Consider the following 23,987-nt stretch of genomic DNA (forward strand, 5'->3'; position numbering starts at 1 on the left):
GTGAACACATCGAGTGGTCAGACATTTGTAAATGATCCCCCAGCGTTTCTCTCTTCGACGTCCAATCTTAACTAGGTAGGGACCAAAACAGTCTACGCCTGTAGACCAGAATGGGGGTTTGTAGAGTCTCAGACGAGCTGAGGGAAGGTCAGCCATCTTTGGTGTGGAAGGTGAGGCGCGCCATCTCCTACAGTCCACGCACTGGTACTGGAGTTTCTTAATGGCCTGTCGACCTCGGAGAATCCAATATGTGCGCCGTATCTCTGCATAGAGTCTCTCTGCACCTGGATGAAACAGCTGAGAGTCGTAGTGCTTTATGATGAGACGAGTCAGAGGATGATCAGGAGCTAACACAACCGGATGGATGCTGTCAGGGACTACATCTATAGCTTGGCGCAGGCGGCCTCCAACTCTGATCAGTCCACTGATGCTGTCATATTCAGGGGAAAGAGCACTAAGATGACTGGTTGGGCGGACAGAGTCACCAGCTTGGAGGGCTCGGACCTCTTCTGGGAAGCTGAGCTTCTGTGCAGAGCGAAGCAGCTGAGTCTCTGCCTCTAGACACTCGGCAGCAGAGAAGGAGGTGGCAGCCGCCCCATGCAGGGATTGGTGAGTGGCCAGAGTCAAGTCCTCTAATGATGTGCTCTGTGCCGGATCTGGTAGATTTTGAGATATAGATGTGAAGCTACAGAAAGCAGTATTTCTGAGTTCTTCACTGCCACAATCTGTGAACTCTGTTGGGGGTTTCGGCCAGGTGTCAGGAGTCTGTGTGAGAAAGTGTGGGCCCTGTGACCAGCGGCTGGAGATAGTGAGCTTTGACAGTGGTTTCCCTCTCATGATGTCATCAGCTGGATTTTCATCAGAGTTCACATACCCCTACTGCTCTGAGGAGGTCAACTCCTGTATTTCACAAATCCGAGTCCCAACAAAAACTTTGTACCTACAGGCACTAGACTGGATCCACTGCAGCACTGTCGTAGAATCTGTCCACAGGTAGATAGAGTGAAGGGGTAATGAGAGTTCAGTCTGGAGCACTTTGGCTAGTTGGGCTCCGGTCAGTGCAGCACACAGCTCCAGTCGGGGAATCGACACCTGCTTGCGGGGTGCAACTCTTGAGGGTGCCATGATGAAGGAGGTGGAGATGTGTGCCTGTTGCTCTGTGGCTTTCAGATAGGCAACAGCTCCATAGGATCTCTCAGAGGTGTCACAGAAGATGTGAACCTCGTTGGTAGCACCAGTGATGCTGTGAGGGCTGTAGCAGCGAGGGATGATGATATGCTGGAGATTAGACAGTTCTTCCTCCCATTCAATCCACGACTGAAGCATATTTCCTTCTATGGGCTAATCCCATCCTTTCTGTGTATTCCACAGGGCCTGCACAATGAGCTTTGCTCTTGTAGTGTAAGGACAAATATAACCCAATGGGTCATATTGACTGGCTAGCACCTTCTAAATATTGCGCAGCGTGACAGTTGTGTAGGACACTGGGTGATGCTTGTATCCCAGGACATTAGTTGGGCAGTGCCAGCTGAGACCCAATGTTGACTCCTGTGGATCAAGACTTTTGAAGTTCAACCACAGTTCACAGCTTTCTGACCTGGCCATACTGGGCAGATGGGCAACCACCTCAGGGAGGTTGCTGGCCCACTGTCTTATCTCAAATTCACCTTGGAAGAGTAACTCTCTCATCCTGTTGATGAGCAACTTGGCCTCTTGTGGGTCAGAAAAGGACTGCAGGAAGTTGTCCACATAAAAGGCTGTATGGACAGATTCATAGATGTCCTTATGAGTGTCTTGATGCTTCTTCACGTGTCTCTGAAGGGCGAACGTAGCACAGCAGGGTCTACAAGTTGTCCCAAAGGGCAAGACTCTCCACTCATATACTGTACATCTGTTTCACCATCTCTCCACAGGAACCGTAGCAGGGGACAGTCTTTAGGGAGCAGGCAGATCTGGTGAAACATGGCCTTTATGTCGCCGCTCACTGCCACAGGATACTGACGGAAGTGGAGGAGTACACCTAGTAGTGTAGGCCTGGATTGTGATACTTGGATGTCAGGTTGTAGAGCAGGCTGTATCACATGTCTCACTCTAGGAGGCGGAGCTGGTAACGATGCTGGCTAGATTCCTGGATAAACCGGAGGGCCTCTGGGCTGTGGAACAGGTGAAGGTACAGACTGACCTACAGGCTGGAAGGCTGTGTTTATCCAAGGCTGGGACGCAGGTGGTGGCTGAAGCATATGCTGTGGTGCTGCAAGTACATATGGCTGTGGAACTGGCCATGGTGCTGTCTGTACTGTGGGGCTTGCCTTTAGAGATGAGAAGGATGCAGCAGGTTCTACTGGTCTTAGTAGGTTCACAGGTGTTCTGTTATCCTGCCTTGCTGGTGCCATGATGTTCAACTGATCCCTGGTGTGACTGCTATATATATCCACACTGCAAGGCTGTGGTAGGAATGCAGGAAGGGATTCTGCTCTATTATGCTGTTGAGCGTGACTGTGTGGCAGGAGAGGGTTGCATGACTTACACGTTCGCTCTAGTTGCTTCACACGCTTGGTTAATGCACCACTGGTCTCCATCATAGCGACTTGCATCTTATTCATCGCTTCTAAAACATTGCCCCATACTGCCTCCATCTTGTCCCATCTTTGCTTCTTATCCTTATCAGGTTCTTCTGAGCTGCTGCTTGTTGACGACTCTGACTCCTCTGGATTAGGTAGGTCATGCTCATACTCCGCCAGATGTCCCGGAAGCTTCCTGCTCCTGCGTGGACGGGGACTATGCTTATGACTTTTCTCCTGAGAAGCGTTGTCTTGTGAAGTTTCCATGTTGTTGATTCGACCAATGAGCTCCGGCTCGAAGGACCACTTGAAGAAGACTTTGTGCGTCTAACAGGCGCTAATTCCAGATCTCTCATCAATTGAATCTTCCTTGGTCAGAAGGAATATAGCGACTCCACTGGTGCAGCTTAGAAGGTTTATTGATGTTTCGTATTTACATATATGTGAGTGTGAGTGTGTGTGGTCATATCATAAAACGCACACAGGTTTCATACACGCAAAACCAAAGAAGGATTGATGGTGGATGCCATCCTCGGATGCCACTTCCATGCCACCGAGCCACACAGAAGCACAGAAAAACAACTTGCTCAGCTACGTAAAATTAGAACTACAAAATGAACAGATGCATCTTGGGTAATGCAGTGCCAAACAAACAGACGGATTTTAACACATACACACCTACATACACTCCCACATGCCTACATATACAGTACATACACACACCCCCACACACAAACATATATATACAGTACAGACCAAACGTTTGGACACACCTTTCTAATTCAATGGGTTTTCTTTATTTTCATGACTATTTATAAGGCAAGAAATCCCACTTATTAACCTGACAGGGCACACCTATGAAGTGAAAACCATTTCAGGTGACTACCTCTTGAAGCTCATCAAGAAAATGCAGAGTGTGTGCAAAGCAGTAATCACAGCAAAAGGTTGCTACTTTGAAGAAACTAGAATATAAGGGCTATTTTCAGTTGTTTTACACTTTTTTGTTTAGTTCATATTTCCACATGTGTTATTCATAGTTTTGATGCCTTCAGTGTGAATCTACAATGTCAATAGTCATGAAAATAAAGGAAACTCATTGAATTAAAAGGTGTGTCCAAACTTTTGGTCTCTACTGTATATACAACTACATATATATTTACAACGACCTCAGCTGATGAAAGTGCTCTACAATGTCACAGGTAGATAATGATTCAATACAAAATAAAATTCAGTTTGGTAAAATCTTTGGACATAAAGCATTCTGTGACGAGTCCGAGTCAAACAAACACATCCTCTTGACTTAATTTATGGATTTTAAGAAGATTCTGCTTTCATTTTCTATTCGTGGACCTTGTTGAGCAGCTTCTGGTAGTAAAGTCACTGCCAGACAGGTTTTGGTCTGTTTTAACATGGTAGTTTGAAGGGTCTTGTTGTGTTTCGATGAGAATCAATTATTTTCAAAATAAGAGCAGATATCCAAATAATCCTGTTTACTCTAAACCTTTGCTTTTTCTAATCCATTTCCACCTCCATCTACCACCGATTGTAGCATCCACAGGGAAATCCAGCCACTCCACCCGTATCCAACACCACTGCAGTACTCAAAAATGTTTTGTGTCTGATTTATCACAGCCTGAAATGGAGGCCAACAACCGCAGAACATTCACAGTCAAGCAAAGTCTCGACCCGATTTAAGGTTCAGGGGGAGGCTTCATACCATTTCAGACGTTCTGAACCTCTAAGGCCGATGTTTTTTTTCTAAGACACACGGTGAAAAAAACAAAAGATTTCAGAGCAACATCACCAACAATCCAGACAACTCAACAAAAACAAAACAAGCTGCTTTCAGTCTGATTCAAGAAACAAAAACCTGGAGACATTTAGCATTTTGTGTTGCAAATGTTAACTTATTGCAATATCTTTCATTTCACATCAGAGACAAATAGCTACAGGTTTATCAAGTTGTTGTGGAATCAAAACATTTCCAACTCGCCCTCTGGTTACTGAACTGAACGGAAGGGACTTTTTTATTTTATTGCAGTTGCTTCGTTTATTAAAATGAAGCAAAGAAGAAACTTCCTCGGGAACAATGGTTTTACATCTGACAGTGATCTGTCAGACTGTCAGAATGTGATCAGTTCTCTTCATTGTTTTTGGAGGAGGTTTTGTTCAAAGTTACATGATGAAACTGGATGAAATGCAGCTGCAGCATGTTAGGCTGGGCTCCGCTGCCCTCTGTTGGATCACTCCGCCAACTGCAGCTTATTAAAGCAACAACAGATCTTTCCACATACATTATATATTTGAAACGTGCAAATGTAACAAAAAATTGGTTTCAGGACTACTTTCTGTTGTCACAATAACAACAAAAAAATCCAACCAAAATACACAACCATAAAATATGAGGCATTAAGAAAAATAACTAAAAATAAAAAACAAGAAAATCAAACAGAGGTGCGGGTTTAAATTTACTGACATTTTAAAAAATGAAGAATTTTGTATATTAAATTTACAGGAATGTAACCAAGTTATAATCCAGGACTGTAAACCATAAAATTGAGGAAAGGAAATTTAAGAATATGTCTATAACTATTTAGCTAGGAATAAATTGTACATTTGTACCTAATATTATACAAAAACTCATAAAAGATGTTAAGGCCAATATTATGTCTCCAGTGATGACTTTTTTAATTATTTCATTTTTCTAGGAGACAAAGGAATTTACCTGCATCAGGTTAGCAAAACTTGAACTTCCCATGCAAAACTACTAAAAATCCTATGCATTACCAATGGTATAACTTACCAAGTTACAGATTTTTAACAATATATTTTGATTTTTTAAATAATTTTGTCAGCAAAAACATTATGTTGCTGAATAACATTGTGTGTGTACCTCTGTTGGACAGCTTCTCCAGCAGAATGCGGAAACGTTGCACTACAGATGGGGAGACGTCGTAGGTGTAAACGTCCCTCACTGGAACAGAGTGACACCTCCCAAACATCCCATCTGTGAGCACAGAAATAGACTTCATCAGAGAAACCAACACACATCTATTTCTGCCATTTCACCCTGAGATCACAAACTAGTCACTCAGTTACAGCACAGAAAATCATCAGCATTATGCATTTCAAATGTGAATTTCACATGAATCAACTTTGCTTTTCATAAGTTGTCAAGTTTCCATTCAGTAGGGAATCAAATTACAACCAAATGTATGGCTTATGAACTTTATAGTTCTCTAGCATCTAACAAATATCTAGGAGAAATAAATGAATGTCAGAGCAAAACTGCTCTGCTCTCTTTGCATTTTGATTCTAATATGAAGAGAAATTACGTTTTTCCCAAACAGTAGCTTATATAATAGTTTCATTAGTAAACTATTAGACAATAAAACAATAACTGACATGATTAAAGTTGCAAAAGGTTGAATTATCAGCCAATCAGAGTCCTGCTCGACTGACAGGAAGCTTTTGCACCAAATTCAAACTACATAGAGAGACAATGGGTGTGGAAACCCAGCCTGCATGTTTTTAATGACTTAATGCGTGAACAAACTTATTCATGTTTCTTATTTAATAGAAACACTGCAATTGTGAAATTGTATTGACAAAGTTTTGTGCACATTTGTAATGGAAATGCAGCCAGTGTGGAATGAGGAATGAAATAAAGGAAGTGAGAATCTCTGAAGGAGAAAAATATCTAATAAAACAATCTCTTACACATCCACTGCATCTAGGAATGCCACAAAAAATAAATGCAAGGTTAAAAAAAATCCCTCAAACACAGGCAGAGTTCACAGAAACGCCTTCAAAGAAATCCAGTTGGTTGCAGAAAAATATCACACTGATGAGAGGAAATGATCCACAACAGACAGGAACTCATTTCTAATCAGTCTAATTGGCCTTATGTGCAGAATAAACACTACAGTAATCTGTCTGATATTCTCAAAAAACCCTGCAGAACAAATGATTCACAATTAGATTTTATGTTACAAGTTATAAAAGTAAATATGATTTATTTTTTCTTCCATCAGATGAGACGAAACCTCAACCACGCGGTTTTAGTCGTGATTAAATAACTCTCGCAGACTTTGAGTCGACTCCATTTATCCTGGTTTGCCATAACTCAGAGCTAGGCCCGTCTTCTGGTGATTCATGGTGCCGATTAGAGCAGATAAAAGATTCACAAGGCTATTCTCAGAAACACAGGCCCCGTTAGGATGAAGGAGACGGACAAGGAATCACGAACCGAATGTGGCGGCATCAGGTTAAATATAACCTGCGAAGGATGCAGATCGTCAGTGAAAACTCACTTTTCTCCAGCTTATCCAGGCCTGATCATTCAGTCTGCACTACATGCTGGTTGGTGAATCTTTGCTTTAAAGTAGACGAAAAGCTAAAAAGATTTAACAGTCTATTTGAGTTTTATATCTAAAGGAAGAGTTGAACTACAGCTTACCAGTGAGTGTGACTTTTTCTAAAGTTCTAATTATAAATTAAAACGTATTTAGGCTTAGGTTTCAGAAACACTTGGTATATTAAAAAAAACACACAAAAAAACAATAGAAAACCTGTAAATCCTGAACTTATAAATTTATGGTTCAATATTTGAGGATTCACTTGTTCAGGTATTTTTCTGTAGAAGGCAACTTCAAATTATTTGGGAATCTTTTTATAGAGAGGATCTAGAATATTAAGAAAATGGAGCTGGAATACTGAGGCGCAATGCTATTGGCTGGTGCTTGGAAAGCAGCCAATCATGGAGTGCTATTTATTTTCCTTTGTGCTGATTGGCTGTAGATGTTAGCTTCTGTGGTAATGATAAAATGGTTTCCACTGTGTATGCTAATGTGGTTTTAAGGCTGTCCTTACAGGATCTAATTATTTAAAATCAAAATCACTGATTTTTGGTGCTATCGTACTTTAGAAATATTTGAAAGAAAATTTGAGATATTTTTGCATCTTTAAAACCTTTCCAAAAATCTACATATAGAGGAATCAAGATGGCATAAAAATAAAATCCATACAGATTGGAAACAAACATTTTTATCCTTTAAAGAACTTAAATATCTCAATATCAACAGACACAGCCATAACTCATAAATATGATTGGTCATTCGTGGTTATGCATGCGAGTAAAGTTTTGTTATTTGCCACATCCAATGGACTATAACTTGACATCAGGTAAGATTGGGGCAGTAGTGTAGTAAAAGTAAGAAATAGCGCCACCAGCAGATGGGAGTTAGCATCACTTAAACTCAATGTCCATTTCTGCAGAAAATTTGCAATAAAATCTCAGAAAAATGAGAGGATCTATTAATTTTGCCTGAATTTTCACGATTGTTGAATTGCAAAAAACTGGAAGTACCGTTAAGGTGCATTTGGAGTTTGAACTAATAAAATAATCAGTTTTTCTAAATCTAAAATAGCTTTAAAGGCTGTGAAAAGCCATGACTGAAGCCAGGACCGTCTTACTGCCCAAACCATTTCTCCTCTGAGATCCCGCCAACAGAAAAATCGCTTCAGTTCTAATGAACTCGAATGGAAATTGATGGAGTGCGCAAACATTTTTTTTTTACTTGTGTAAGATGGTAATTTGATGATAACACATCAAAGCAAAGGTCAAAATCAATAACCCATCAGCCCGCTGAACACACAGAGGGTCAGTTTGTCATTCTGTGTCAGCTGCCCTTTAAGTAGCTGCTGCAAACCGAAGAAGCGCTTCCAGAATTATGGGAATGTCATTTCTTTAATCACTCAGGCTCTTAACTGCTGCTTCTGGTTTTCATATTTTAGTTCAAGGAAAAGAAACAGAAAAACTCAACAGTTCAGAAGTTACAACTGCTTCTCTGAACCTTGGACTATTGCTCTTAACTATGGCTAAAAATGATAAAGACCCGAATAATTTTCTTTTTATCGATTAGAAAAATGCAAGTTTTTAAACATTTCAGTTTTTTGTGGAATAATTGCATTGAATTCCCACAAAAATTATATATATTAACATTCCATAAAAGGAAACGTGTCCATCCATCTTTTTGGAAATGTTTTGTTTTTCTTTATCATAAAACCAAAACCTTAATTATCCAGTGCAGTGCATTCAATCCCCTCCTCCTGTCCACACTGTGAATATTTTATCTTTGGATTATGTCAAAGGTCATTTTATGTTTTTGTTTTTTTTTTTGTTTGTTTTTTTTTACACTAGGTAGCGTCCTAGGATTTGGTTATTACTTTGTGTTCCTTCGGGGTAGAACAAACACGACTGTCACAAATGTTCAGCACCTTATTAAAGTGATGATTTTACAAAAAAAAAAAAAGCTGTACAAAACAAATTAAAGTTACGTTAAAATTATGGACATAATTAGTTGTAGGTGGGCTGAAGAACTGAAAAGAAAACCCTCCGTCATTTAAAAAAGGCAAACACAAGTTTTCTTTTTTCAAAATGTTATGCATTATTTGCAGCTCTAAATGAGTTATTTAGCTGATCTGAAGGTAAAAATATATTTTTGGACTCTGAAAGCTCCTAAAAGCAGCTTTTAGAACTGAAACTGGACTATCCAACTACAAACACAAGCAGAATAAACCTGAGATGTTTAGAGATGCTCGAAAGCTGAATTTAAAGAAAGCTGCAGATAGAAACCTAATGATTATAAATAATAACAGCAGCATTCCATTTGCGTGACATACTGAGACTGATTCTGTTTGTGTTTTAGAGACAGCATGCAACAGGTCGCAGGTGGGTGATGAGACAGTCGAGCCGCACGCCTCTCACACTGTTGTCATGGCAACGCCCGCTACAGGGCTTCTGGTCTCTCACAGCTAATCGAGGCAGCCCAGATTAGGTGAGGAGAATCAGAGCGCCGTTTGTTTCCAAACTGTCTCCTAACGTGGATCACAGCTAGCATTTTATCTGGTCACAGCCTCAATGCACAATTTGATTTAAAATGTGTTTAACACAGAAAATGTCTTATAGGTGGAGTAATGAGCCAGTGTAACTGGGGGTGGATGATACGGACTTAAAGTTTTATAACTACATTTTGTGGTGATATTGTGATAAGAACTATTTATTGCATCTGTTTTAGGTAACTGTATGGCCGTGACTGTATGACCACAGCCCCACAAGCACAAACACTCCTCTGGAAAAACACAAAAATTTATATTTATTCACACTCTCATTGAACACGCTGGAGAAAATACAAAAAATAATCTTGAAAATTTAGGGTTTTTTAGTTTAGTTTAGTCATTTAAGCGAAATTTATTGTGACAAAGATAAATCAAAATTTTTATAAGAAATTTCTTACAATAAACAATACGATAAATTCCCAACTGTAAGCGGAAGTAGAACTTTTTAAATCAATATTAAGAAATTATTGACCTTAAACAAGTTTCTATTTCTTGCAGAAAAGTTATTTGTGAGTTAAATTTTTTTTTATTTCAAGTGTCCCAAGATATTTTCTCTAAACTAGATTAAAAACACTTGGTATGATTTTGAGTTTTTGCACTGCATTGTGTGCATTCACTATATTTAGTATTTAATGACAAAACCCACTAAGAACTAAAATGTGATGATGTGATGTTGGCAATTGGGTCACACCTGGTGTACGACTCGGTATGGATGATGCTGAGCGACCACTTCCATCTTAAACAGAAGCTGCTGCTGATTTAAAAATCAGGAACGACCTTTGAGTGATCAAAGTTTGACTCATCAGTCATGTCTGACAAAATAAAATGTGAAATAAGAAAATGCACAAACAGATGACTTGGTGATTAATGCACAACCTGACATTTATATTCTACAGTGTCACTGACTTTTTATTGATTTAGGGAAACATTTTAATTTTTGCATTCAAACGTCATGTTTGGGCGGTTTAGGGACAAATGATGTGTGAGAAGGGCAATCAAGTCCTGATAACAGGATTATCCTCTAACAAAGAGCCTAATTCAAGTTCATCTGGTTCATGAAGGACAAGCTAACAGCTCTGAGGATTTCTACAGAAACACAGCCTCTAATACGCACCTAACAAGATCATACATGGTTCTGGAGAATCACTAAAGTTCTGGAAAATAGGGAAAAATTACTTTTATTGCAATAAATATGTAAAATCTGGATTAATGATGGCTGTAATTTGTTAAAGGCTAAATATGAACTTTCTATTTATTACCGGTATTGTGGTTCTTTCACAAATTTTCTGGTGTTTTTTTTTTCATGAAGTTCAAAGCCAGCAGAGTTTGATTCTTCAATAAGCAGAAAGTTTTACTATTTCCTCCATTTTTTGCTTCCTTGGGGGTGTAAATAAAAATCAAATGATGATTAAAAGATTAAATGCAGCTATTATGTGCATTTACAAAAAAAAAAGTTTTTATTAGTGGTGGGACTGGATTAAAATTTTTTATTGCGTGAATTGCAGTGTTTGCAATCAATTAATTGCTACACATTAAAGTCCTGGCCCTAATTTCTATGTAAGTGGTGTCCTGAAGGGTTTGTATGAAATTGTAAATAGTTGATTAACCCCCCCTGACTATCTTAATGAAAATAGGTGACTTCAGATGGCACTGTATTTTATTTCAGGGTATCTAAGTAAAAGAGGGAAGAATACAAATGCAAACGATACTTTTCATAATTTGACTATTTGTATCCACTTCAAAAATAAACAACTACTTCCTGTCAGGTGATCTCATAAGATAATAATAAATGACGTTAGAGTTTGTCGCTCCAATGCAACAAAAGATAGAAAATGTTGAATGTATGAACTTTTTTGTAAAGCGGGGTAAGATCTCCATCAAAAAAAGACTTAAATACATGAACTGTTTCTAAATAAAGCAACTGAAAATGTAGAAGTCGCTCAAAAAACGTCATCAGTTACTTGGACAACATGTTCATGATGACCTCTGCCTGCAAGATCCAAAAAGGGGAAGCTGACATTTTGAGATTAATGTAATAGTTCAATAAATAAATAAATATAGATCATAATGTAGTAGCCAGTGCTTGTGATGTCTAGTTGACCCCTGTGACCTTTGGCTTTTTTCCATCTCAAGACTCAATGTGAGCAGATACAAAAGGAGAAAAGGTCAGGAACCTCTGACTGATCCGCAGCTCGACATTTTCACCAGAAAGCCTGGGCGTTAAAGATGGCAGATGGGCAGAAAGGGTTGGAATTACACAATAAGAACCAATAAATACAGTAGATTATTGTAGAAAGCCAATTAAGGCACTACTTTACTATTATATAATTATCATAAAAAATGTTTGTGTTTCTAATCTGGACTTGGCCATTAAAACCACCACCAAACGTTCCAGAACCAAGCAAGTCTCTTCACATGGAGATTAAATCTGGATTACTAATCCAGTCAGTCTGTGTAATTGGATCAGATGAAATGTTTTTTCTGTAATGAGGCAGATATTTCTGCAGTGTTTGCTCAAATGTGGCTGCCATGATAAGTAGAGCTGCTGGTTTTTTTTGTTTTGGTTTTTTATGTACCCCTCCAGGGGGTCTTTTGTGGGCTCTAGTGTCCCTTATATGACAGCAGGCTGACAGGAAACTGGGAAGGAGAGGAGGGAAGACATGCGGCAAATGTCGTCGGGTCCGGGAGTCGAACCCGCGACGGCCACGTCGAGGACTCAAGGCCTCCAAATACGGGTCGCACTAACCACTACGCCACCACGGCACGCCCCGAGCTGCTGGTTTTTAAAGTTTATTCCTCCTTTTTTTTTAAATCGAAGGCCGCTACAAATATCTTACAACACAAACCGTTATTTTATTTTATTTTTTTCTAAAGCCGATTTTTAATTTTTGTGGATAAACTCATCTGCCAGCATTACTGCTGCATAACTTTGAAGATTTCAATCAAAATGCATTTTACAGTTATTACATGCATTTATAAATATGTTCTTCCACGCTCATACTACCATGAGTTGAAGGCAGTTTTATCAGATAAATTAGATGTAAACATTTCCATCTGTAATCTCTAAATGAAGCCCACCAGTCAAAATAAACCAGATGTATGTAGAGTAAATATATAAAAGGAAAAAATGGTTGTTTTTACCATAAAAATTCAGTTTGAAGACCAAATCTTCAGCCGTTATTTATCTTACAGACACATAACTGACTGATACTTATGAACTATTAGCTGAGGCCCATTTTTCCCAAATACTTATATAACACATTACGTGTCATTTGCAATCATTCTTTAACTGTAGACAATGCTATTAAATTTACAATGTGACAATATGAGCACCAAACCTGTAAAAACAATCTATGGGATGAAAAGCAGATCCTTCAGGACCTCAGAGGAAACCTCCAGCTGCATCAGATAAAAAAAACATCCAAGTCCAAAACAGTGAACAGAAACATTTACATGATTTTACCTTGATGGTTGAATTAGGAATTTAGATTTGAAGTTGTTTTCAACAGAGGACCCTGCATCGACCTCCCTAATATTTTATTTTAATAAAGTTTATACTTTTATACTTTACAGCTACATGCTGTGAGTGGTTGAAAACAGAAGTCATAAATATTTGCCAGTAAAGCTGAATTAAAGCTTAGTGAAGCTCGCCTCTGAATTATTACAATTCTCCCCATTTTATGACAATCAGCAAATTAAAAACTGAAATTCTGCTGCAAATTTCAAAAACAAAACACTTGAGCCTAATTACTAATGATGTGCAGAGACAGAGAGTTTCTAATAAAGAAAAGCTGAAATACACTAAATTAAAAGCTACAAAGCAGCTGAAATCCCTTTAGATTTCAGTAATCAAAACATATTTTCAGGTTAAGCTTTCTATGCATTTCCATGTGAAAAACATGAAAACATACAGTATTTGCACTCTAAAGCTGATTAAAGGACATTTTATGGCCAAAATCCTTGAACAAACAATGTTTGCAAGACTCAAATTAAATGTGTTCTTCAGCTTTTGAGGCCAAGAGGTTTTACAAGTGATTTTATTCTCTTTAAAACCCTACAGCGACCTAAAAGTGATGCAAAAGGATAAACTATAAAGCAGAGGTGATTCTTTGCCTGGATGCTGTTGATGTTTAAAACGTAATCTAGTGGATTAATGTTCTGAAACTCTCACAGACACTTTTTTATCCCACTGTGATGAGACGGGATGGGAACTGAGAGGAAACAGAAACAAAAGAGAATTTGATAATAAAAGATTAAAATCTAGGTGAACAAGTACATAGAGTGAAGAGTGTCAAATTACAATAAATACACAACTTATGAAAGAGTTATTCAAATATGTCATGAATTTATTAAAACTGGAATTCAATACAAGTAATTTACTAAATATAGAATTAGTTTATGTGAGACCTTGATTGGCTGTTTCAAACAGCAACGTGTGTAAATATAATTGTGCAAATTGCAGTTACAAAAATACATTTGCTTAATGGAAACACAGTAATTCTCACTTTTTCAATAAAACACTTTTGCAGTCGGTTGAATAGAAATATTTATTTTAAATCGTAAAACTGCAATGGAAATTTTTTGGCTCATCGCACGACTCAATAGATCAACAACTGGATTTTAGATTTGCGGAAAAGACGAAGATGAGGGTTCTGCACTTTTTTTTTTTTAACCGATTTATTGGTGTGAACTCATGATTTTAATTGCAATTTTGAAATAGTTCTTTTTTTGACATTAGCAAAATATAAAAGTTTTTTGCACATTTGTAATGGAAACCCAGCTACTGTTGGCTTTTCATCTAAAACAAGCTATACCAAATTTGCTGCTTTCAATTTATGTTTCAACAGTCAGAGTAAACTTGGTCTTTCTCTCTGTGCATTTTCTAAAACAGAGTTTCTTTCCAAGGGTTTCCTCAGTGTGTGATGAAATATTTAGGGCTAAAGACGTGTGGGTGACATAAAAAGGTCACAACACAGACAGAGAGCTAGCCTTTAGCTCTGCTAAAAATAACATTCCCCACTGGAGACAATGATTTCATCACCACACGAAACAACCTGTATCCTTCTCTCTCCGCTCCTACTTCACTGGAACAAGATTATGGGTGCATCTGAAAAGAACGCAATCAATACGGGAAATGAGAGAGCTAATAAATTTACAGCAAAGATACAGCTGGATCCAGGCTTCTCCACCAATAACAGACAACAGACTGCGATGTTCGGTTTCAAAGTGGCTGCAGTCTGAATGTCATGTTGCATTTTATCTGACTTTTATGTCACTGACATTGGACATGCAACATAACTGCACCAGCAGAAGCCACACGCAGTAAATCTGGACGTAAACAAAGGATGCCGACACTTTGGATGTGGCCAAACACAATTATAACCAGAAAACTGTAGGATCTGAATATGGCTACATTACCATGCTAAATATTAAAGTTAATGACTAGACAACAATTAAAAGACAAACAATATGGCTTTTGAAAAAGCTTCTTTTTAAAAATGAACCACACATCAAAAAATGTAGTTAAAAAACACAAAACCACAAGTGTCAAGAAGAGAACTGGAGCAGTGATGATTTGGGTTTTTCAGTGGATTCTGGAGTCAAATATGAGGCCAACTGAATGGCTTAAAAAGAAAATAATAGGGGTTCTACAATGGCCTAGTCAAAGTACTGAATGATCAAAGCTCTATGGTGGGACCGTAAGGAAGCTGCAAAGGTCAAAGGATTGAAACATTGGAAAGAGAAATGGACCAAAATTACAATAAAGAGTGAGAGGTAAAGAAAAAATGAAAAATGTTTTATACTAAAAAGAAAGGATTAATTATTTTTAGTATATTTTGCTGTACAATCACTTTGCCTCAGAAAAATGGTGCAAAAACAGCATTTCCAGAGGGTTCAGAGTTCAATATACAAACATGGAGAAGCAGCATTCAGCTTCTATTCACCGCAAATCTGGAACAAACTTTCAGAAAAGTGAAAAAAATTAAAAACACTGACTTTAAATCAAGGCTAAAACCCACCAGTTTACAGCCTATCATTCGCATTAATGGGTCTTTATTTCTTGCTTCCTGATTGTTTCTGAAATGTTCTATGCAAACAAATTTGACTTAAATTCTGACATTCAAGTATTTTCCACAATGACATAAAGTGGAAAAGATCAACAAGCTTCTTGGAAACTTTTTGAAAACATTTGAAGATGAGATTTCTTACCGTTGACACAGATCTCGTATGAAGAACACAACTCGTTCTCAAACAGGCAACCTGTCAGAGAAACAGAAAAATAAGATGCAAACTTATTTTTATAATGCTGAATCACATATCATTTGTGGCAGAATATTAGGAGCTCAAATAGGAGATTTGTATGCAGTGATGCATACTTATAAAAAACAATAACTTAATGTTTTTTATTAGACTTGTATGTCTGAAATGAGACACAACAAGTCAGCTACACCTGCTCTTTAGTTCCTCCATAAAAGAATCCATTTCCAAAACTTTCTAACCCAATTTCAGATTGTTTTTTTTTATTATTATTTCCAGACAGCAATATGAGAGTTAATGACTTACTAAGACATCATCTCTGTTTTCAGCTGCAGCTTCTTATTGCTACATTCGTCAGCTGTGGGCAGTAAATGCTTGCAGTTATCCTAAATTAACTCTGGGGTGAAGAAGAACAGAATGATGCATCAGGCCAGCTCCTTCAGAGCTCTCTGGGGAGAGAAGAAGAGTCGGCCATATTTTATTCTGCTCCGCTTACAGGAGACCTGGCAGAGAGCAGGACACAATCGCTGTTGTTTAATCTGCTTCCATAAAACAAACTGAAATCTTTCTGGATCCGGACTTATTTCTGAAAAATCTTCATCATGCAATACACACTGGTTTCATTCTTATGACAATTTATAGTCTTCCAATCTGATTGTTTTGGATGCTATTGGACAGAATTGGACTTCAGTATATTTTGTGAATAAACTGAGCTGAAACAAAGATGGAGTTTTAATTCTGTTATGAAAATTTTTAAAAAATACAATATACTAAAAGAAAATTAAGGGGTCATGTTATGTAAAATTAACTTTTTGGAACGCTACATCATCACAAAGCAGTTCTTCCCCGTGACTTCCCTACTCAGCTCCTTCAGACTAGCCAGCAGCGATTAGCAAACACCTGGTAGAACTGCTCAGCTCATTATAGGAGCTACTTCTCAGTGAAATGCTATTAAAAACATTGCTAAAGGGTTAATAGAGGAGCCATGTTGTGATAACTTCCTGAAGGGGGAGTTTCAGAAAGACCAGGAGCTTCTTAAAGACACAGAGGCTCAATTTCAATATACCAAATATACCAAACAACAATTTCAAGTTGTTAAATTACAAATAAAAGTTTATTTTCAGTCATATTTGATATATTCAGCAATTTTATAACAACTGAAGGTAACATAGTTACTTGATTATGCTATAAAATGGCACTATGTGCCTAGAAAGCACATAATACTGACCCTTTAAAACTTTCACAATAAAAATCTGAAAAAATGAATATGTATTAGTAAAGTCCACCTGGTGTGTGCGTGTGTGTGTTGTCTGTTTAAAGCTTATTATGCTCTGGGGAAAAAAATCTGTAACTATTCAGCAAACATCTAAATTAAAGTGTTTATATCGTCACTTTTTATTCAAAGTGATTATCAACTTTAACTTGAAAAGCTGTGAATAGGAACCTAAAACTGTGCAAAAAAAGCTTTCAGAAATCAATCCGTCTGATTATAGAAACGAAGGCCGTTAAGGTTAGCCTGAGAATAAACATCAATGCAAAAGAAAAACCGGCTGCCACAAGATTAACAAGCGTCGGGTTGGATGAGCAAATTATCAGAGATGCTGTAACCATGGCAACACCTGCTGCTCTCAGAAAAAAACTCTCCGTCTTTTCAGGGATCAAAGAGTTCCAGCGACCGCCAGGCTCCTGGTTTCACTATCAAACAGCTGCACATGTTCACACCTGAGAGCCTGCAAACTGCTGCAGGCGGCAAAGAGAGAAGCTGCAGGGCGCACACTGATCTCAACTTTAGTAAAAACAGCTAATCCTTGAATTTTAGCCTCAAACAAGAACTCAGTTTGCAAAAACTGTCATGTTTAATTAACCAGAGCCTTCAAACATCCACAAATGTGTTTTTATGATTCTAAGGAAGCTTTTTCAATCCTGTTTTCATTCCTGTCCTGATCATTAATGTGGGAGTGAACTCGCTGACCTCTGGGGTCATTTTCAGATAATAACAGAATTTAATGAGGTGGAGAAGGAAGAGAATCACACAAAAATCTGAAGGATTCATAAGACTAAAAATGTGATTATGTAAAAAAAAAATGAGATAAGGTCAAATGTATTAAAATCTCATTTCAGTCAGCTCTTGTAGCCCATTAATACTCAAAACAGTGTTTTTTCCCCATTAAGTATGGCTTACTTCCTATAGTCTACAGAAAGAAAAATCCCATTTTACTCAAGAGAAAAAAATCTTTATTTTCAATTTTGCAAGCACCAAATAATGAACTCAAAGAAATTGCCATTTTTATTTTTTGTAACTTTCCAACACAAAAACACCTAAGAATGCTGAAACATTAAAAGGTGCAGGTCCATGGAGTATTAAAAGAGGGAAAAGTTTTTAAAAATATTAATTATTCTGTCACCAATAAGTCTGAAAGTTAAATCCAAGTTTTTACAATAAGATCTTAAAAAGATGTTTTTTTCTACCAATTTGGTAAATCAAACTCCATTGAAGTTAAGGTTATAACAAACAATTGCTTCATGTAAATATAGAAAACCAAATTATTTCTATAAAATAATCCTCTAAGGCAATCAATATATGAATCCAAGAACTACTCTGTTGCATGTAGCTACATGACAAATGAAAGCAAACATGAATTAGCTTGTGACGGCTTCTTTCTCCAGTAAAGATGTATTTATGGAAATCATTTACAATAAGCTTTTTCATGTCGTTGAAATGAAAAACGGTTTGTTTTATTTGTGGACAACTGTATAAATAAACACATTCATGCTTCACTGAAAGCAGAAATCTGACTTTCATTAGCAAAGCATTGAGCCACTGGTGTAGTGTTTGGATTAATTCCTGCAGAGCCGAATTAAAAGAGCAAAAATACATGAGATGGGAAAGGAATCCAAAGTGGCTTACCCAGAATAAAAAGGAATTATAATATTGGAAAGAGGAACGCTGTAAGCCTATTTTGGCAGAAGGAAGGTCTTCTGACTTCCATCAGAATATTTACCAGCAGAGAAATGTATTAATTACAGTTTACATTTATGTCCCAGTCTAAGAACTGGTTTAAGACAAAGACCAGTGAAGGGGATTGATTCAAATATGATTTTGTTTTTCAGCTGTTTTTGTCTGACTGAGCAACACATTTTAAATAAGGACAATCTGAGTGTCCAAACTTTTTGTTCTGGGGACCAAAACTGGCTAATTTAAATTACTGGCAGGCCATGAAATTCATTAAATAATAATAATTTTAAAAAGCCAAAAATGTGTTTATTGTGGTTGTTTTATTTATTTAACCAGGTGAGATATTAAAAACTAAATCTTATTTAAAATAATGACTTGTCATGGATCAAACAGCAGTTTTAGTTTAACCTACTCAAAAAAAAAACATTTTAATGAAATCTATAAGTCATTAAAAAATCTAAAATCATATTTTAAAAGGGCTTCAGAATGTTTCCTTAATAAAAAAACAGACAATTTTCAGATTTATTTTCTAATTTGTTGGCCAAATTTTGACTATTGTTGACTTGTGTTCAGCGGCTGAACAAAATAATTTCAAGGGCCAAACTTTGGACAGCATGGTCTGAGCTGAATAAGTGCTTTTAAACCACAAACAAGCTAATTCATAATTATGTAGAACAATAAAGATGTTGTATAAAATAGAATAGCATTGCTTCTAATGTAACCTGCTTTTTGTGCTACAAAAACATTATTTTCCATATTTCATCTTAAATCTGAGCATTTCAGCACCCAGGTGAAGCTCCATTATTTTTCTCCACGCAAAGTTCCTGCTTTGGTTTTTCATCCTTTCTCTGCAACCAGTTTTGTGCTGTGGACCGCTGCCAGGACGGCCACGATTCAATCAGCTTCACTCTGTGAGGGAACGGCGGCAGTCAGGCCACAAGGCCTTTACAAGCACTACATTTCCCACAGTGCCGTCTGTCGACTTGTGTCAAACACCTGCTTCACCTGGGGGAGAAATCTGACAGTCTGACTGAGAGTGGTGACCTTGAATAGATACGTTTTACATTTTGTGAAGCAGATAATTAAAAATATTTTCTATTTTGTCCAAAGACTTGACAGTTCTTAACCTTTTTAAATAATCTGCAAGAACCTTTAATGACGAAAAAATAAATGTTTCTAAACTAGAAACATAAATATGAAGAAATAATACATTTTCCTCTCACTGTCCAACATAAAAAACAGACAAATTTTTCTTTTTTATGTTAGTATGATCAAGACATTATTATTAGATGAATGTCTGAATAATAAAGGTATTTGATAGAATTGCCTTTTAATACTGTATTAATACTGAATTTGAAGAGAAAAATATATATTTAAAAACAAATTCAAATATATTTTTTTTAAAAACTCTCTTTTTTTTTTCTTTCAGTTTTTTAATTCAGCAAATCAAAATAATTGAAGTCATTTTAAGTTATCTAGAACAAGCAAAGTTTAGTCCAGGGTCAGAGCCAGTGGATAGCAACGCCTGCAGCTCCCCTCCAAAACAGTTGGTGGCAGAAGTAAAATATGCTTAGATTGCATAAAATTATCAATAAATGTGCATATTTATGACTTCAAGAAAACATTTTCTGTCTTTAGTTAATTATTTGGAAAATACAGACATCAAACATCTCTTTATACAGTGTATGTACATTTAAGCAATTCCACTTTTCCCATTATATTGACCACCCAACATACTTGTCCAGGGTCACAACAACATGTGAAAACTGGAATTGGACCCAGAACCTTCCGATTGGAAGAAAAGTCCTCTACCCACTGAGCCAGTGACTCCAAAGTTTTCTAAAGTTCAATTAGAAACAGACATCTTGATTCTAAAGGTAATGCACAGCTACCGGGCAGTAATGTAATAATTTATTTGCCAAGAGGAACAGAACTCAGAGAAAAACACAAAGCCAAATATATTTGGTGTGAAACTCCTTCAGACCTTCTTTCTGATCAATTCCTTCCTATTTTCAGATTTCTCCTGAAAACACATCGTTTCCCCTGTGTTTATGTTTCTGGCTAGAAGATGAGAAACCAGAGTCACTAAAAAGCTTTTACCAACTTTGTAGTTTCATTTTCAGCTTTTCTAATGAACTATCAAAGCATTTCCCCATGGATGGCAAAACCGGCCAACTGCATGTCGTCCATGTCCGTGTTACTGCACAAAGAATAGGCTCTCACTCTGTTGGCCTCCTTTTAAACGTCCAATTATCCTGGGTGGCAGCTCTGGCAGAAACGATCAATCAGAACAACATGCAACCAGAACATTAAGGCAAGCATAAAAAAGTGAAGCATTTAGCAGAAAAAGCTGAACTTCGCAATTTTGCAGAGAAATCTATTTCTGTATAAGATGTTGCTCATCCAGACTGTTTAAATTGGCAGATTTCTGTCTTTCAAAGCAACAAAATATTAATCCGTCACGCCCTCTCACATTCATTTCTTGTGATTCTTTTTTCCTTTATTGCTATACCAAGCTTTAGGCTTTGTTTTCAGACTTGCTCTTATTGGAATCCTCTGATCTCAACAAGGTTAAGATAAAACCTTACTGACTAAAAAGCAAACCATGGGATTCTTCATGCATATGCATGTAAAGTAAAAACTTTCAACATTCAAAATTCTCTGTTGTGTGGAAACTATTTTAATGTGTAAACTTCCAAGAGTTACCAGTATCACAGAAAAGCAGGAGCAAACCCTGCAGGGCCAAACAGAGCAACACACTCAGAACGGATGCATGTTTGCTGGAGCTTTGATTGGAAACCAGAACACAGAGATTTCAGTCAACACAGTCAGAAAAGCAGCTGGCAGCAGAACTCATCTGAGTGACAAGTTTTCCTCTAAAGCCATCGGTTTCAACATCAACGAACTGTTAGCTATTCAGCTATTTAAAGTAAAACATAAATGGAACGGCAAAGTAAACCATAAATGGAACAGCGGTTAAATGTTAACAAGTTTTATTAATGTGCAACATTTTTTAAAGATAAAATGGTAAATGGACTGAACTTATATAGCGCTTTTCCAGTTATTTTGACCACTCAAAGCGCTTTACACTAGAGTCACATTCACCCAGTCGCACTCACAAACACACACATTTATAAACCGATACGCAGATCGGCCTTGCCCAGAGGCGCATCGACATGTGGCAGGAGGAAGCTGGAATCGAACCTACAACCTTCCGATCGCAAGACGACTACTCTACCAAAGAGCCACAGTCGCCCACATAATAATGTGATAATAAACACATTATCCCTGGAAGCTAACAGGTCTAGAAAACAATAGTCTTGTTAGCGCAAAGACAAATCTAAAGCATTTCACAGAAGTTTATATAAAAATGAAAATCACTTAAACTTTTACTACTCCAAGGTCACAACAGCAAACCTAATCTGACCGACAGGGAGAGGAGAGCATTAATTATATAAGCAGCCATGGTGACAGTGGAGGTCAGCTGGGAATATTCATCAATGGGACAACAAGCAATCTACAAAACCTTCCTTTTATAGGCGAGAGCCGAGAAGAAAGCCAGAAAAGGCTCTGTAGCTTGCAGCTCGGATTGCTACAAGCTATGTAGGAGACACATTGACATAAGGTCCTCTGGTCAGATGAGACAAAACTAAGCTTTGCGGCCTGAATGCTAAGTGTAAAATTCACCTCACTTGAGACATGGTGATGGCAGAATTATCCTGAGGGAATGCTTCTTTGTTTAAAGGTAGCAATCCAAGAAGAAAATCTTTTAGAGGTGGAGGTTTACCGTCAAGTCAGACGATCCTAAACGAAGAGTCACAGCTACAGGTAGAGAGGAGAATGTGTGTGTTAAAGTGGCCTAATCCAAACCCAGATCTTTTATTAAGACTTCAATATTACTGTTCATAATTGCTCTTCAATTCAATCAAAGATTTATGCGTTATGCAAAAAACAAACGTGAATTTCAGGTGGTAAATTGTGAAGGTGGCAGAGTTAACCCTCAAAAGATCTGCAGCAGCAATGAAAGGTGATTCTGCAGAGAACTGACTCAGGATCGTAAATTCAATCTAGTTTCTAAAAATCTGGTTGTTGTTTATGTCTTGCTTTGTCATTTAACCAGTTAAAACAAACATAACCTCTGAGAATATCGTCCTGTCTTGAGTTGTTCTGATCGTTTCTGCTTTTGATTTGCTTCTGTATTCACATACATCTACTGTTTACCTTTAGTTTACTTTTTATTTAACTATATTTACTAAAATCATCTCCTTCAGAAACTCTAGGTAAATCAGATATTTTTACTCATTCAGCAACTCTGCAGCTTTCCACCGAGCTGGCCAGCAAGTCATCACATATGAAATGGTAATGAGCGTTGCCTAGGTGACGGTCACACCAGATCAAGCAGTGTCGGCCTTATTTAGGTCCAAGTTAATGATTAAGAAGTCCCACAGCTGAGCCTGTCCCCATCTTTCAGTCCAGAAGGAAACCAGAAGGAAACTGAGTCAGCAGCTCAGACAGTGTTTACCGCACAAACACCATCTGATCGGTCAGGATCTCACCACAAATACAAATTACACATTTATGAAAAAAAAATATTGGTAACTGAAGCCTAAAACAACAGTTGTTGCTTTTTTACAATGCAATAAAAATAAACGTGACGAGGTCTTTAAACAGAGTTTTGCAAAACTACAAAAAATGTGAACAAAATTTTTAAAAATGCCATCCAATTGATTTTTAATTACTTTTTCTTATTCTATCTACTCAAAGTTATCTGAATCAGAGCATGACCTAATGAGGAGGAAGTAGGGATCTAGTGGAAAGCAGAAATAAATTATAAATGAAATCAAAAGCAAAGTTGCAGGGGAGAAAAGCACAAATTGAAGAAATAAAAAGGAAACAACAAAAACTCAATATGCTCACACATCAGGTGAGCATGCTAAAAAAAAAATGACAACCAGCTGCACTAAATCACAAAATACAACAATACCTTGCAAATCAAAGTTTATTTTGATCCATTCTGTAGAAAACATCCACATAAAATACAGTGGATTGTGATCTGACAGCAAGATCACAATCTTAAGATCAAATAAACTCCTACATGGATTTCTAAATGACTTTGACTCAGTTATTGGAGTGTTATGTTGTACAGAAGACGAGGAAAGCAGGAAAACTACAGGTCATGATTTTCTCACTGCTGTGGCTCCCTGAAGCCAAATTATTCCACTTTAAAATAGTGTTCAAATATTATTTTCACAAGGTCACGGTGAGTCATATTTGATTAAAAACTTATATACCCAACCCACTGGGGACAACGT

At 37.3% G+C, this 23,987-nt stretch overlaps 1 protein-coding gene across 2 annotated transcripts in view; it reads right to left on the reverse strand.

Moving 5' to 3' along the window:
• The window catches only part of LOC114146631 (receptor-type tyrosine-protein phosphatase N2-like), a 186,334-nt gene that overhangs the window by 158,543 nt on the left and 3,804 nt on the right, over nt 1-23,987 (reverse strand). For both annotated transcript variants that reach the window (XM_028020895.1, XM_028020894.1), the window contains exons 2-3: nt 15,672-15,722; nt 5,455-5,568 (exon numbers count right to left, since the gene is read on the reverse strand). In XM_028020895.1, the coding sequence (XP_027876696.1) occupies nt 5,455-5,568; nt 15,672-15,722 (165 nt within the window). The remainder of the gene's footprint in view (nt 1-5,454; nt 5,569-15,671; nt 15,723-23,987) is intronic.

This window comes from Xiphophorus couchianus, chromosome 6 (genome assembly GCF_001444195.1).
Source record: "Xiphophorus couchianus chromosome 6, X_couchianus-1.0, whole genome shotgun sequence".
Classification (NCBI taxonomy): Eukaryota; Metazoa; Chordata; class Actinopteri; order Cyprinodontiformes; family Poeciliidae; genus Xiphophorus; species Xiphophorus couchianus.